At 38.7% G+C, this 17,496-nt stretch overlaps 1 protein-coding gene across 1 annotated transcript; it reads right to left on the reverse strand.

The window, feature by feature from the left end:
* Positions 1–1,908: 1,908 nt before the first annotated feature.
* On the reverse strand, positions 1,909–14,957 carry LOC121330158 (lysoplasmalogenase-like protein TMEM86A). Its single transcript, XM_041276466.1, has 3 exons — positions 14,763–14,957; positions 3,804–4,068; positions 1,909–2,467 (listed from the first exon to the last, which is right to left on the reverse strand). The coding sequence occupies exons 1-3, from the start codon at positions 14,781–14,783 to the stop codon at positions 2,040–2,042; spliced, it is 714 nt and encodes a 237-aa protein (XP_041132400.1). The 5' UTR covers positions 14,784–14,957; the 3' UTR covers positions 1,909–2,039.
* Between the last annotated feature and the right edge of the window lie 2,539 nt (positions 14,958–17,496).

Consider the following 17,496-nt stretch of genomic DNA (forward strand, 5'->3'; position numbering starts at 1 on the left):
TTAGGCACTGGCCATTGTATCTAATTACTGTTTTACAGTACTGGGGAAATTGCTTAGGGTTGCTTTGGGATATACCACAGTGAGGCAATTGTTTTCAAATTATAATCTTATTAAATTAGGTTGTCCTTCAATTGGTGGTAATAAAGTGATGGGAAAAGTCAGAAAACTGTATTTTAAAAGAGAAGGCTCAAGAAGGGCTATTTTGTACCAAACAATCATGAATTAGTAATATTAGTAGTGATTTTCAAAAGGTTTTTTTTTTTTATGTTCACATTCTCCACTTAATACTTCAACAACAATGCAGCTCTAGTCTTGTATTCTCTGAGCTTAAATCCTGAATGCAAGAAACATGGCTCTCAGAAGACAAGGCTCCTCCATTTTGTCACGGCAACATAATATATGATTGCAGTACCAAAACTGAGCCTTACTCAACACATACTAAGGTGCACCCTTTGAATAGGAAGTTCCTTTGTTTGCACAGAATCACTACTACAATTAAACAGAATGGGGTCAGGCCAGTATGTGCTGATAAAGAAGATGATGAAACTGCACCGTGCAGTTTAGGCAGGCCAGCATAATAAACCCCTATGCTAATTAAACTGCACCGCCACTGGTTTTCCCACAACTGATACTTACAGGAGCCCAGGGTCAACACTCCCCAAAGCAGTGTTGGTGTACCATGATCAAGAGGATCACAGCAGACTGATGGTTCCCAGAATAGGTCTGCTTCCAGCTCAGGCCACTGGGGTAACGAGTCAGGCCATCCACCTCTTCCAATCTGTATTATGAGTTCAGCAGTCATGTAGGTCATGCCTCGAGCCCCCAGTAGCTCACAGCAGTCCATGTAACAGTAACTGTCATAAACTAAAGGTGAAAGGGGGGTGGGACAACCCTGTCAGTCTACAGAGGGCAAACTGACAGAGGCATTTTGTATTTCTGTCACTTCTGCTGAAGGTGCTGTGCCGGATTCCAAATAACAAAATATTGGGGTTTAGGCAACGATGAATCGATCACATTTTACACAACAAGATTCACTCCCCCTGCCCCATCTAAAAAAAAAAAAAAAAAAAAAACTAAATAAATAAAACACAGTCTTGTCTGGTATAAAAAGGGTCTTTTGTGCGATAAAAGCAAGGCAAGTTTCCAAATGACAGAAATGGGAAACCAGTGCCAATTATCCGTTACCCTTTTACTAAAATAGCTTGGCTTTGTCTAATACCAATTTCATGCTGGGAGTTATCTTATATTCGATAGTTATTTTCTTGAACAATTTTTCTTTTTCTGCATTTTTGGGGGAAATTAATTAATGAGCTTCGGGATTACGAAGCCCTATATATATATATATATACTATCTATATATATATATATATATATATATATATATATATATATATTATATAATTTAACAATAATTGACACAGCGAACATGTACGCAGGAAATTATGGACCTCACCCCGCCATTGGGCGTTGTCTTTCCCCCGAACACTGACTGCTGGTATACAGCCTTTGTCTGCTTCAGTTGTCCAGCATAATGTTAAGTAATTACAATTCTAATATTATAATGGGAGTTTTCTAAAAATGCCTGGTATTTGGCAATACAATCTGGTAATCATACCTAGCAATCTGGTGCAAAAAGTAACAAAGGGCAAGTTCTAGAGTCCTGCAGCTCTTTGATAGAGGGGCATTTCTTTATTGGGAAAGGGGTCTTTCAATTCAGGGGAGCATGAAAACGGTTAAAAACTACTCCCTTACCCTTTTTCAAATTAGTGGGGCAAAGGTGGCACAAAAGGGTCTGTAGCACCCAATTCACTCAAAGCACCTGAAAAAAGTTTAATGGTCTATGAATTGAATGCTGACACCCTTTTTTTTTAATAAGGACACAAAATAACGAACGGTCCTTATCGATCATAATAAGAAGCTAAGCAATTCAGGTAACTAATAATAATAGCAGTAGTATTTGTCACAGTGCTATATCTGTGCATCCATAGATCAGGCGACTAGTCTGTTCCCTGATGTCAAAACTGTCACTGCTGGCAGATTCAGGCTGTCTTTTTGAGGTCGTCTTCGTCCTGGCGCTCCACGGCAGACAGGGCAATGAGCATCTGCGCTGCATAGTAAGTGGCCATGATGATGGCCCGGGAATACGGCACAGGGAAGCAGAACTTGTTGACGGCGATGGTGAGGTCAGACACCATGAAGAGCATGGCCCCCAGGCAGGCTGACAGCTTGGTCCAGGTCCACAGGTCATCGCACAACTGCACCCCCGCCAGGGCACGCCAGCCCATGAAGCCGATCAGAGCGATGTAGACCGCCACCAGGTAGGTGAATGGCCCTGACAAATAGGAGTAGAGCAGAGCATAGCTCAGCCCCGACAACACCCCGATAGACAGGCCAGCACGCAGGTCCAAGGGCTTCATCCCGAAGGCAGAGGAGTACAAGACATGGCTGATCGCGAACATTAACAGGCCTATAAGAGAGAAAGAAGCATGTCAGTAACCCACGTCCCTCGCCATGGCTCTACATCCAAAATCAGCTGTCAGATAACAAAAAAAGTTAATGAACATTATGTTTATCAACAGTATGTATAGTACAGAAGAGTACATATTAAGAGATGGCAAAGAAAAGTGGAATTTAAGACCTAGATGTCATTCAGGCAGCAAATGAGGTGCTGGTATCATGGCAAAGTATATTTAAATGACTGACTTACAGTATGTGGAATACGTTCTTGTGTTCTCAAGATACAGGTAAAGAAGGTGACATGCAGACGGAAGTATGTACAAATACAGAGATACACCTCCATATGACCCTATATGCTCACAATCTGATACTCCCAAATAATACCAAGTTTCATCAGAATTTAATAAGTGGTTTTCCAGGAATAGTAAATAATACAGCAGGACATACATAAGTACGTGTGTACATACGTACATATGACAACCTCCACTGTATCCCGGTGAGAAGGGATTTAATCTCCTGTGGGGGATAGCAAGGGTCCCTGCGATTACTTTAACACATGGACGTCCAACACAAGTCCCATAGCCTAATTCACACAGCCAGGGCAGTTTTATCCCTGTATCTTCTGGCCCTCACAATAATGCAGCCACTACTTGGGATCCAGGCCCTCTACAAGGGCTAACGGTATTTGAGAATACAAGAGCTCAGTTTTGCTTTATCATTGGCTCCTGTTAATTTTAGTTTGACACCCCTGCTTGTCACAGGAATTCAAATATGAAAATAAATAGTTGCCATGCCATCAAAAAACATACAAAGACCCCCACTGTTTCCAAAACCCTCCCCTGAGAAAGGTATGTGAACCATAACAAAACACTGGGCAGATGACTCTTCTGAGTGAACTATCCAACATATCTGAACAGCTTTGAAATACGTTCAGGAACAGTACATATTTCAGAACATACTTTAGAATATATTCCCTTGTGAAAATTTACTATGGTACGCCATGTTAAAAGCCTAGCAAAGAGTAGTAAAATAATTGTAAAATACAGGCAACAATGGTACAGCATGGTACACTACACATTTACCATGCTAAACCTTGTTAAGATTTTCCGTTTTGAATACTGCAACATATTTGCAAATATATTGTGAAGTATAAATGTGGTCCATCTGATTAAAGCTGCACACAATAGCGTTACATTTTCCACTAAAATATGACTTCTTGGAAGCACACAAGAAATATATCTACAGTCAATATATCTCTGAAAATATGGAGCATTTCAACACATATTTAAAAACATTTTGCAATATAGATTTTACACAATTTCGAAATCACGTGAGTCCATACTAACCATGGACGAAGTAGCCTTGCTCCTGCCAGATCAGGAAGGCGTCTCCCAGTGAAGAGAAGATGAGTCCGGCCAGGATCTTGCGGGCACTGGAATGGGCACCCAGGAAGGAGATCCCATGAGCCAGGAGAAAGACCCACAGGCAGAAGATGGGCAGACACTTGATGAGGGCACTGAACCACGAGGGGCTGGAGGTGGGCAGCCAGAGGACGAAGTAGACGCACGTGGCCTTCAAGAAAGGCACAAGCTTGGGGCCTTCGCACTTCACCTGAAACACAGCATCATGGAACTCTTTTAATCTTAATGTATTAAGGATCGATGATAAAGAGGAAGAGAGCTGTAAATGTTGTACACACGTCAGAGAATTATGACGTTTGATTTCTAGTGCTACTATCAGTTTTCATTTAAAGCTTCGAATTATAGGTCAATTCAGACTACCTGGGTTCAGACTAGGGAGAGTCTACTGTAAACATACCCAAAAATGTTCAGCACAGTGTGGCCATTTGACGCAAAAATATAGTTTGTTCTCTAGTAAACAGTGTGATGATGCATTATGCGGCTTTATTACCTCAACCAAATATCAATTCACAATGCATTTGGACCCATTCATTTGTGAGCTATTAACTGGAATTAATTTGTGATTCTTAATGCTGTATGATAACAGGGCTTGAAATTAACAGTGGCCATGTAGCAATTGCCGTGGGTGCCCTTCTCAATTGCCACAATGCCCCTCAAAATATATTCACTGCAATTATGGCTACAGTGCCCTTTCCGCTACAGCAACTAGAGACGCCTGGAGACACCAAATTGGGTTACATGATTATGTGATTTATGTGTCACATCAGCGGGAAAAAAAAACCCAACAAACAACAAACACGATACTTTCAAGCACATGGATTTCTACCACTCGTAATAATGCCATCTCAGAAAAGAGTCCTGAGAAGTACAAGGCCTTGCAGTCTGCAAAAAATTATTCTCTCAGGTCAGTAGTTTAGAAATGTGTAAGATACATTGGGTTTTCTTTCAATTTTCTTACAACTTTATTATTATTATTTATTTATTTATTATTTATTTTTATTATTATTATTTATTTACGTATTTATTTATTTTTTAATATAACTAACTTGAATATGGTTATCCCCCTAATTTTAATGTTCTTATTTTTACCACAGTGAAACCAGAACAGTAGGAAATACTTGCTTACATTGTATGACAGTGTTTATTATCGTTATTTGTATGCTACAGTATCTTGCACTTTGTGAATCTGTTCCTGCTGTTAGAATTAATTTAACTTATCTTTTAATTGAAACGCAATTGGCACGAAAGCTGTATAATTGCCCATGGGCCACCAGCAACACTGGACACTTCATACAATTCAAATTGTAGAGACAATTACTTCACAGCCTGGATGGTGGGTTAACTGGTTCAATTCAACAGTTTAGAACAGGGTTGGAACAAAGACCAGGGCCAACTTTAGACACCCTTGCCCTACAGCGATGTTCTTACTTCTAGTTGCATGTTTATCCGCTCTCAAAGCAGGCACTGTTATTTCCAAAATTTAAGTAGTGAAAGTGGGTGAAAAGTCGCAGCAATAGAAGTCTCTGATGCAGCCTGGGTTAACACACAAATACGACTGCCTGAGACTTGACGATCCAGCAGACAGTATTGCACAACATCTCAGGGAGGAAGACTGCAGCTCAGCTGTTATCTGTGTGAATGACAGACAGGTCAGGGCTAGGGGACTGTGGTGCTCTGCAGCAGATTGTGCAACCTCTCTGAAAAACAGCCCTTCAACTCTTAGCAAAGACAAACACCAGATGAGACAAACAACTCCCACTTAAGGCAGGCGTCCCCTGACTGCAGCTCACAGTGAAAACTGCTTAACAGAATCTCTGGTTAAGAATGAACTGCATATTGTAATCAAAACTCAGCATTACCACTTTTTGTTCAATCAATACATAATCTAGCACTTTATTGAATCAAGTGCTTTGTGTGATCAAGATGTACAAACCCAGCCACATTAAGAGGTTTGCACTGCATTATATAGCCAGGTGGCGGTTTGAGTTATAGAGGAATACAATGGCAACAGAATAAAATAAGTAAATTGGCTAATTCCATAAAAAAAAAACTAAAAAAAAAACCCTCTCTCTGAAATGTTGCCTTTGCACTTTATAATGAAGTTTTCCTGCATTATATTTATTAAAGTTGATACTGTAAGTCAACCCAGTCTCACGAGAGAAACACTAACAGATTAACCTTTCTGCATTTCTGCTTTCTGGGGAAAAAAAGCCTTACATGGGTAACGTTTTCACAGTCAGCCACAATGCTTCACAGCAGCTTTTGTCGAAATTCTCTTTTTTTCATATTTATTTTCTGTGAACATTAGTGTATAGATAATCTTGTTTCCTTTTAAACCAATTAAATTGTTACAAAACAATTACTATTCTGTAGTCCATTCATTTTAATTATGTACATGGTTTTGTTGTACTAATGCTAAAATATACACTGCCTTTTGTCTTTATATATTTACCCGAAACCTCACTTAATATAATTTTAGGAAATGACATGTCAGCACTGTACTTGCATTCAGAGCATGTCTGCCGATGAAAATAAAAATATGGCTAAAAACAAAACAGTATTCGGTTCAACGGAGACAGTCAGTGGCTTAAACACATTTAAGCTAAGTACAGTGCTGACATGACGTTTCCTGAAATTATATTAACGAACGGAATAAATAATAGTAATTGTTCTGTAACAATTTAATTGGTTTAAAAGCAAACAAGATTACCAATAAACTAATGTTCACAGAAAACAAATATAAAAAGAGAATTTCGACAAAAGCTGCCACGGAGCACTGTGGTTGAAAGTGAAAACGTTACCCACCTAACGTTTTTTTCCCCAGAAAGCAGAAATGCAGAAACATTAATCTGTTAATGTTTCTCTCGTGAGACTGGGTTGTGTAGTTACTGTTTATAGGCCATTTTTTCGATTGAAAATTTGCCATTGACATGGTAATCTTGCATTTATACACGTTTTCCTATTTTGACTATATTTTACTACACTTTGTTATCAAGGTACACCGCACTACTTTTACAAGTAGAGATGTAACAATGAATTTTTTTTTTTTATTTTGTAAACCACAATTAAACATTCAATGATTAATGAATCCCCCAGGCATCCTATTTGGAGCTGTACCCCTCAGTTAAATTGTGTTCTACAGAATTTCTTGCTAGTTTAATCCTCTCTAAAGATACCATTGCCTTTTCTTTTAAACATGCCCTAAACCTTTAGCATTCTAATGTAGTTGTTCTCATTTTTAAACCCCTACATCCCTCATAGCCCCGAACACTAACGGTTCTCTACTACATTGACTTGTCCATCTCGTTATTGCCTTGTCTTGTTTGTGGGGCTGTCCCCTTTAGTCTCACTTCTGAGTTTTCCTACAAAATCCGTAAATAATGTTCACCCTTCAGTGAGGCACACAATAGACACAGCCAAGGAAAGAAAAAACCTTATCAGTATGTTAACTGATTAATGAGAAACAATCTGAATTTCTACAATCTGTGTACAAGGTTAAGGAAAGCTCATAAACAATCTGTTCACTCCAAACCTGCACTGCAATAAACTCCCTTAAATAATTTAAAATATAACTAATCTTTTTGAAGATCCTTTGTCCCAGGACTCTGCTGTTCATGGGTTTTAGCAAGCAGAGTTTTAAATCTTTGATAAATAATAATAATAATTGAAGTACTTAAAAAATAGATGGTGAGTAAGTAGATTCAAGAAAATGCACAGAGTCCTTTTCTTCAATCAGTTGCCAGGTTTATTGAAATATGCAGGGAGTCTGGTCCCAGGTACAGGACAAACAGAATACTCAAAATTACAATGTTTGCGTGACATTAAATACCCTTCTGTATAGATGGTCCACCTCCCCTTTCTCTGACATTAACCAATGGTCAAGGTAATTTAATTTATTGTGTGAGTGTTAATGTGTGTGTGTCTGTGTGTGTGGTCTAGTGTGACACTCTGAACTCAGTGCATTCTTCACACTCCTGGAGACAAAAGGTCCATACATCTGCCTTTTGTTATCTCCTTGCGACCCCCTTTGATGCCAGTGGGATTATCTCTTTTGATTTCTCTGAAGTCTAGCGCCTGTTCCCTTCTAGTCCACAGCATTGTTATCTCGTTAGCTTGCAGTCATTGTTGGGCAGTTTGTAGACGCATCGTCTCTATCAGTGGTTAGCAGTACATGCAATTTGAACCAAACAGTCTGCTATCTGCAATATTAGTCTCTTTTCAGAAAAGAACACCAGTATAGCTCTGCTAGTCCACATGCGTAGCAAACCCCTAATCAATTCTCAATCCATGTTTTCCAACAATAATAATAATAATAATAATAATAATAATAATAATAATAATAATAATAATTGCTATTTCTGAAAAAAAATCGGCAGATCGGTGGCCTGGAAAGGGCTGGTGAGAGATCGGGGAAGATGACGGCTGCAGAGGATCACAAACATCTAAAAAGGTGTAGATTGACCTGAACAATATCCCAAACACTGAATACAGGTGCAGTTGTGAACAAGATGTTCCAGAAAAGTGTGTGAAAGATAGAGGTCATGCTATAAGGAATCCTAATAAAGTGGCCACCCACTGTAACTTCAACATAATCTAAACATGGGAGTGGGGAACAGATGTCCACAGACCCGGCCTGGTCTATCCCACTGATGAGAGCTCATCCACCTCCAGAGAATGTACACACACCTTAGTCAAATCTTTATTGTGTGTACTCAAACAAACAATAAAACCAGCTAATAACTCTCATTAAAGTGCACCACTGTGATGTGATAAATAATAAAATATTATATTGTTTGAGCTCACAATAAAAATGGAAGCAAAAATATACCCTATGATCAGTGCCTGAAATGGGGAGGCACTCGCTGGTGGGTAGTACCGGCACTTTTCAATTTCAAACATTTGAGTATCGGCACTGCAATTCAAAAGACTTATCTACCATTTTGTAATCCAAATGTAGTGATATAATATATGTGGGCCTGTTTTAGCTATCACCACTGAAAATGATCACAAGCAAAAGCTTGAGTACCACCCCCTTTTCTAGCCAAACCAAACCACAGACTGCATTGCAAAGAGAGCAGGGAACTTACTTAGTAGCACAGCTTGTAGACTTGTTTCAGGTAACAACGTAGAACGATAGTGTTGAGTCACGCATTAGACACGAGTCTGTTAACATGGATAAAGAAAGGGTGGTGGTACAAAAAGAAAGATTCCAGAAGAAGACTCAGAAGTAAGACAGAGTACCAAATATAAAAGGATTTCATGAATACAAGGAATATAAAGCTGCCTGCATATCCAGTGCCTCAGAACCATTATTAAAGCGATGTGAATGTGAAGCGCTTTCTGCTACATGAATGACATTCTGACCTCAAAAAGATATGCTCTAGCCATCAGCAGTTTTAAATGTGTTATTTATTACATGTCATATGTTTTCATTGTAAGACACTCACAATATGGATAAAGGAATACCAGTAACACCACATAATCTACCCCCTAGAAACCACTTCATCCAATCAAAGGGCTTCAGTACCAGTTTTTTTCTTTCCTATTGCAAGCACCGTCTATATTTCCTTTAAAAGTAAAATAACGACCATAGCAAACATTGCATGGCTCCATATTATATTAAAAGGGTACACAACGGTTTAAGTGAGTATCCCAAAATTGATAATAATCGATTGAACATTGCCATTGTCACAGTAAGTCAATTAACTAATTGTCGAATGGCCACATCTGTGATTGTTGGCAGGGACCAATTTAATCCCATCCCTGCCAACCTTAAAATTTATTTACATAAGCAAGGCTTTTTCCCTGCCACAGGCTCCAATACTGAGATCTATTCATTTCCCTTTACTTGTCTCTTGCCTGCTTTCAGCTCCACTCATCACTGCCTTGGGAATGCTAACTGCCTGCTGTCTTTAAAGTCCTCATTCCATAATGCTAAGACAGACTGTGACACTACAACTCTGTTGGTTACACCTGCTATTTGTGTAGTTTATCCTATGCCTGAGGGTGTTTGTAACAGGGTGATGTTACATACATGGGCTGTCACTGAATAATAATGAGGCAGACAGAGCACTGAGTGTTGACACGCCTCACAGGAGATCAGATTTAATTAACAACACAGGTGCTGCGGCTAGGGTACCAGTAACGGTAGCCCTAGTGTCAGATTTAATAAAAAAATCAAAACAAAACAAAGCTAAAAATAAAAAAGTTTGCCACACAAGCGAGCTAGTCCCACTAAAAGGAACATCCCGCTCCAGGAACCTACTACTACGCAAACTGTCTCCACACTGCTTGGGATCAACATCTCCTAAACTGACCTATTTTTCGGCTCCGGGAGTCCCAGCATCCTCACGGTGACACCGTCCTCTTCAAATGGCCTTTTCAAATGACCTCGTCTGGGCAATGCCTCAAGCTGTGGCTCAGGTGCCTTTTGAGTTCCGCACAGCCTCCCTGGGCACGCCCCTGCCAGCCAATCCAGACCCCCCCCAATCAGCTCTGCGCCAGACGAGCCTACCTGCTCAATTAGTGACTTAGCAACGCATCTTCTATTGCTCTTAAAGGCACACATGCACTCAAAAACCAGCGACTAGGTACTCCCTGTCACAGTGTTCCAAAGCACCATCTTTTTCCATAAATCAATAAACAGCTCCTGTGAAGAACAAGTGTCACAAGCACCGGCCCACCTAGTAGTTCTTCACCTGTTTCAACAGGCCAATCGACTGAAATCATTACAATCAGCTAGCACCACTGGTGTGACCTTTTCATTAGAAAAACTTCTTATTGATTGATTTTCAGGTAAGATTAACACAGCTCTACATACTCCACAGGCCCTTGAATTGACACTGAATTATTTATTTGAGTTTTGTTTTTCCAAACCCTGCATGCTAAATGAATTTGACCTGATGGCTATGAATGATCCATTCGTAGTTAGTAGTGTTGCCAAACAAATAAATAAATAAACAAGAAAGTATAATACGGTCAAGGGCTCTTCAAGAGGTAATTTGCCACAATAAATCTTGATCTCTGGATTCCATCGGTAATGGCATTGATTTTAAGTGGGATTCAGCTGAACCCAGAAAATATAATGTTTCATATTTAAAGAGAATCAGGACCCCTTAGTTAGTTCTTAACCAAGATCTTTGCTACAGTAAGCTGCATTGTGTTATTATATGATGGAATAATGTGTTTGGCAGGACTACGACTACGGCAGGACTACGAAATATTGTACATTGTATACTCATTCTGCTGTCTTGGTGATTCAAAGTGAAATAAACTCATTTTAAAAAGTCTTGTTTACAAGTGTAATAAAGCATAGTGAAAGCACGGTAAAGCATAGGAAAGCACTGTAAAGAATAGCAAGGTATGGTAAAGCAAATTAATACACATGGCAAACGAGGCTAAACTACGGGAAATGCATACTGTAGTATAAGTGCGGGAAAGCATGGTAAAACTGCAAAAATACCATGTTAAACTTATGTAAGGGTGATAATTAATATGTATATTATATATATATATATATATATATATATATATATATATATATATATATATATATATAATATATATATCAAAAGAAAAAGAAACATGATAATAACTATATCTCTGCACTCAGCTAACTCCGCCTTTCTTAAAGAGTCTCGAGTTCAGCTGGACTTGCAGTCAATGAGCAAGCCTTGCCCCAATCTACGTGTTATTTTTGGTTTCACGCTGCAGCTCTCACTTTCTGTGACTTTTATTTTGAACCACTTTTTAGTTTTAGTTCTGTAATGAAAAGAAAGTGATTGGTAAAAACATCTCATATTTTATACACACAACAAGCTGTGTTACTGCTCAAGGAACAAATACTAAAACCAGTGCATGCATGTACTGAGGACCCTCAGATGTGTGCAATTTATGTATGTATGAAATTCCTAAAAAAAAAAAAAAGACCATTTTTCATTTTTCCCCCTCCAAAAAATGTTTTTGTTTTAATGACAGCATTCTACAAGAAATTTCTACATTGCTGGTATTTTCAACAAGAGCTTTTGTTTTACTTATTTTTTAAATTTAGTTGTTGCCTTTGATTTTACCCCACTTTTCTCCCCAGTTTGGAATCACCAATTGTATATTTATGAATCCACAGCAAAGCCACCAGACCTGTAGTGCTGGAGGACAACACAGATGGCTCCACAGCAGACCTGCAGGCACCCTATCAGCCACAGTTTGCTGGTGTAGTGTGAACCATGGACTGCCCTGCTGACCTGAGCCCTCCTCCAATTGTGGACCATTTGGCCAATTGTGGACCACCCCTGGAAACTGGTAGGCAATGACATAGCCTGGATTTGAACCTGTGATCTCCAGGCTCCACGTGGAGTGCCTTTACTGGATGTGACACTCGGCAGCCCCTTTCAACATTAGCTTTTAAGGTAACAACATTTGAGAATATATATACTAATATATGCTAGCACTACACCTTACAAAAAAAAATCAAAATTGATTCCTAATCAGTCAAGCTTAACTTAGACTGCAAACACAGACAAACATACGCAATATTATTCCCAGCTGGCTAAATAATACTGCAAGATCACACAGTGATAAATACTGTCCTTACTTTGCCATCTATAACAATTCTTTCAGCATTAGGCTTTTGTTTGTGGGACTCAGTAAATTCATGTGGTCAACATGACGGCAGCTTTTTGTTAATCTGTCTGAGCGTATCAGCTGTGCTCCCTATGCTGCCTAGTCAGGAGTGCCCAGGCTGAATCTGCTGGCTGGACAGTGAACCTTAACCACTCAACCAAACGAAAAGCCCTATACTAATGAAAAGGCCATCTGGAGTGGGTTTATCCGGAATCCAGATTATAAATTCATTATTTGCTTTTAGTTTTCAACCATCGCTTCATGTCTTATGGAAAACAAAAACGATTACACTCCAGTAAAAGTGAAGTCAAATCTTAAAAAAGAGAGTATAGTTTATTAATCTAAAATATATCTGTTACTGAAGCGCAGCTAAACTTACAAGTTACAATGCATTATTAAACAGGAACACACCTGGCCTTGTAGACCATTCTCATTACTAACTGTTGATGCTACTATACACTAACTGGTCATTTTATTAGGCACCCCCTAACCCACCGTTCTGTTATTGTCTGTGATTGGCTCTTGCCGCATGAGACAGTCATCTGCCTTGGCCGGCACATTCTCCGGATCTCAACCTAATTGAGTATCTGTGGGTTCATTCCACAGACTGCAGCATTTGTGCCCGTAATCTTCTGATCCTCTGCCTAACTGAACCAACTGTGGGCCGTACTTGTGGGCCGTATAGTGATATTTAAGATACTGGGGATCTCACATGACTTGACCAGGATACAAATGTGCAAAGGAAAAAGTATTAGCTCTCTCTCTCTCTCTCTCTCTCTCTCTCTCTCTCTCTCTCTCTCTCTCTCTATATATATATATATATATAATATATATATATATATATATATATTATATATGTATGTATGTATGTATGTATAGTGCAAGAACAACAACAGGCCAGTAGAAGTGGTATGGTACCTTGCTGTGATGGCACATACACATACTGGTTATTTGACTTTTGAATCACATGCAGAATATAGGTCAGGAATGCCACATTCATCAACAGTGTGAAAGAAAAAATATGTGCTACATACTTAAGGTGTTTTTCTTTTGTTTTGTTCTGTTTGACCTTGCGCTGCAGCAAATGCAATTTCAAATACGACAACCTGGTACATGACCGTCTCTTTCTGCAGGTCACCCAGCGGGCGCATGCGTGTCAAAAAAAAAAAAAAAAAAGTCCCGTCACGTGTTATGTTTCTCTTTTGTTAAAAAATTGACTCGGTTTCTAGAAGTAAACAGAGACAAAGGCGTACTTTAGCTAGAATGGAAAAAGCCCAAATGTCATTTTGCACAGCAGAATCGAGATCATTTTCAGCCTATTTCGACAACAAAATAAAAATAAACGCAGATAGTAACGTACAAAATAAATAAAATGATTATCTACAGGGAGTTTGATAATATCTTGTGTAACAGTTCCTTATTTTATTTGAAGCTGGCATCGACTGTAATTCATAACTGGCGTGGATTTTGGATTTTGATTTCAAGACGTTTCTTGTTATAACATATCGTAGATAATTGTACACCTCACCTGAACCGGACAAAGACAATTCTGTTTGTTTATACAGACGTCATACTCTTTGACTTTGCTAAGGATTCATTACAATGTAACCAATACATAAATACATACATTCACTGTAAAAAGACGATTGCATATGATGATAGTAATAATAATAATAATTCCCAAACACGTCCTTATTGTGTTGTATTTGTTTAGAAATGTACACATATAATTGGATTACAGCTGAATCAGAAACTTAACATTAACAGGCTTCCTGCAAAACTGGAATATAAATACTGACATGCTTTTTAAGGATCACGTGTCCAGTGCTTCACTTCAGAATTGTGCATACAGAGCAAATCTGCATCACTGCCCTTCACTCTTGAGGCTTGAAAGATAACAGCCCATGCACAGTATCAAAATGATCCATAAGGGAAAAACAACAATATTCACAGAATATTACAGCCCCCGGACATATAATAAACCACATCTTGTATAAAGCCGACACTTCGCAACAGCATTCATTTGTTCTTAATACGATTTTTGAAAGATGTTATAGACTTTTCCACACACACACACACACACACACACACACACACACATATATATATGTGTGTGTGTGTGTGTGACCGCAGTGAAGTTTTTAAAATAGATTCTACAGCTGTTGCTATATATTTGCCAAGCACTGCTTTGTTAAATGTGAAGAATAGTGAATTAGAAAAAAAAAGAACAATAATACAAACAGCGGAAGCATCGTTAGGACTTACCACGGTGACTGGGGAAACCATTTCTGTTTAGATCTTTGTTTACTCGATCTGAAGGCTTCTTTAAAAAAAGAGCGAGAGTCCCGTCTACAGCTTTGTTACAAATTAAATAGGAGATTATTTTACAATGCGGATTGTTTTTGCCTTTTTTTTTAAGAACGCTGTGACATCAAAGCTGGCAGCTGCCAGAGTGACACAATCATGGGCGGAGACTGAGCGTCCCAAGCACTTTTCGGGGCGTGGTTTGGGAATTGGGGAAGGTAATTAGAGGCGCTGACGCCTATTTTGTGGGCGTGGATATAAGACCGCAAACTATGAATTTCGATAGCTGTCCACGTGAGTTTTGTTTTGAAATGTCTTGGTGTCAATCAAGCTGATATAACATTTTTTTGCACATTTAACTTTTTTAGTTACTGCAAGCAGATGACCCACAATGCTTTAAGTTGTTGTTTTTCAGGATGATTGACGCACTGTACATTTTTAGTCAATAGATGCCTCTATGGTCATGAATACAAACAAATAAAATGAAAATGGTGTCCATAAATAAAGACACCCAACCTTTTCCAATGCACTAGCTTGAAAAACTCCCAATGACGTGCATTTCAATGTTTTGCCAAAAATGAAATATGTATTAGCGTCTTGGTCATAAAGACTGACACCAATTCAGTGTATCTTTGTAAAAGTTTTGTCTGACCTCCTTTGGTGATCACAGTTTCTCATAACTCATCCATGCATGCATTGGCTTTTCGCATTTAATACCTGTTTTCTCAAGGTCAAATATAATGGACACCGGGCAGCAAAGGGTTAAGCGGCCACTTCAACTCAACCCAGCAATGCTCAGTTGGATTCAGAACTTATCTGTTGACAAAGAATCTACATTTTCCATGTAAAACATCTATCTTAATCAGTGGTACTAAAAATAAACAGTAATACAACACTATTCATCTTTGGATGTTCCAGTTATGGATGTCTGTTTTATTACAAAATGCTTAAATTGGAAAAAAAAGATTGGCAATGGAAATGTGCCAATTGTACTGTACAGGATATGCAAATACAGAGCCATACAATTTAACACATACACTATTGGCATGTTCCTGTAATGGTACTTAAGTAAATAGTTTTTCATCCACAGACATTTTTAGAATTAGTAGTGATGGACCATTCACGAACAATGCAGGTGAGATTTTACATTTTGTAAAGCAACTCTTGAGTGCAAGCTGGGTGTCAGTTCCTTCAGAAGTTTCCAACCATACCATAGACATTTACTATTTATTAGATAGATTGGTCTACATTTAGAACTTCCTCAAGCTCGTGAGTCCACATTAAACTGACTTTTAATGTGTAAAAGTCTTAGTAATTGAACCTCCTGTTAATATTTATCAATGCATGACCTCATTTCTATAGTTATAGTGCTACCCCTTACTGTGTAAAAAGAACTGCTGTGGATGTTTTGTTTATTGCATCATGCCTTGTAAAACAAACATGTTTTAAACGTTAGGTTATGTGTTGCTTACATTACTTTAGTTTTATTGAACCATTATGGTTTATATATTAAACAGACTTGGAAAAACAGTATAGGCCCACTCCTTATTCACTGGTTCCATCTTGTGGACAAATCACCTTACTACAAGTTCCTGAGACTAAGTAAATGTTATCTTTCTTTTTGACATACCATTACAATGCTGTGTGTAGATGGGGTGGTTATAGTAAGTAAGTAGGGTGACCATATGACTTGATGTTTCCGGGACTGTTCAGGCCACTGTGTTTCATGAATTTTTGTAAGTGTAGTCATTTTTAATCATAAATTATTGAGAGCATCATAATGCGGGTATGTCAAACTGAGATATTTACATGGACGCTACATAGGCCTACAGTGGATGCCAGTCATGGTGATCCACTTTTACACGATACTACCAGCTTTAGTTTTGTTTTTAGCCTACAACAGTATGTTACTTACACATAAGATACTTGATATTGCTTTGTTGGAAAAGTTCATCTGAATGTTCTATACATCTCTGGTTTTTAATCTTTAATAATATTAGTCAGCAGCACCACACATATTTAATTCTGGCTGAGGCTAGTTCCCATGAGAGGAAAGGATCTAGAGGAGGACCAAGGGTATGGTTTCAACTAAGGGGAACATAAATCGCTGGCACAGCAGACCCTTCCCTAGGTCCTTCCCTCTACCACTTTTTTGGTAACCCTTCTCTAGCTAAATTAATAATGACAATGACTGTACTATATATTTTAAATAAAGTAATTGTTTTGGAGAAAGCAAATTCTCAAGCACCTCTATCTTTTAACAGGAGAACGGAAATGACACAGAAATCCGTTGACGTATTAACCACAGAGTGCGACGGGGAAGATTAGACATCCTGGAGAGAAAACACATCGAGAGAGTCTCGAGAAATGTCTTTCGGTTTTGCGGGAGCTTTTATTTAATTTAAACAGCACCAAAACCACGGTTCCTTCTGCTTCACTGAGTGCTTGCCAGGGTGTTACTGTCCCCATCCTAGTTTTTTGGATTTTTTTGTGCGTGTTGGTGTCGGTGTGCTGGAGAGAGGTTGTGTTACTCGGGGGTTATTGTTTTTTTTTTTTTTTTTTTTTTCTCTCTCGCCGCTGTTGGACTTACTTAGCAAGGAAAAGTGACCATGGATTTCAACACCATCCTGTCCATGGCTTCTGAAAACCAGGGTCTGAGCCACTTACCGGTAAGAACAAACTTTGAGGAAAGGTT

The sequence above is a fragment of the Polyodon spathula genome, chromosome 17, assembly GCF_017654505.1.
Source record: "Polyodon spathula isolate WHYD16114869_AA chromosome 17, ASM1765450v1, whole genome shotgun sequence".
In the NCBI taxonomy this organism is placed as follows: Eukaryota; Metazoa; Chordata; class Actinopteri; order Acipenseriformes; family Polyodontidae; genus Polyodon; species Polyodon spathula.

What these genes read in the sequence shown, in the direction of transcription:
- LOC121330158 (XM_041276466.1), bottom strand. Translation starts at nt 14,783, where the DNA reads ATGGTTTCCCCAGTCACCGTG. An exon ending in TGGTTTCCCCAGTCACCGTG is followed by an intron (nt 4,069 to 14,762) that starts GTAAGTCCTAAC and finishes GCTGTGTTTCAG; the next exon opens with GTGAAGTGCGAAGGCCCCAA. An exon ending in GCAAGGCTACTTCGTCCATG is followed by an intron (nt 2,468 to 3,803) that starts GTTAGTATGGAC and finishes TCTCTCTTATAG; the next exon opens with GCCTGTTAATGTTCGCGATC.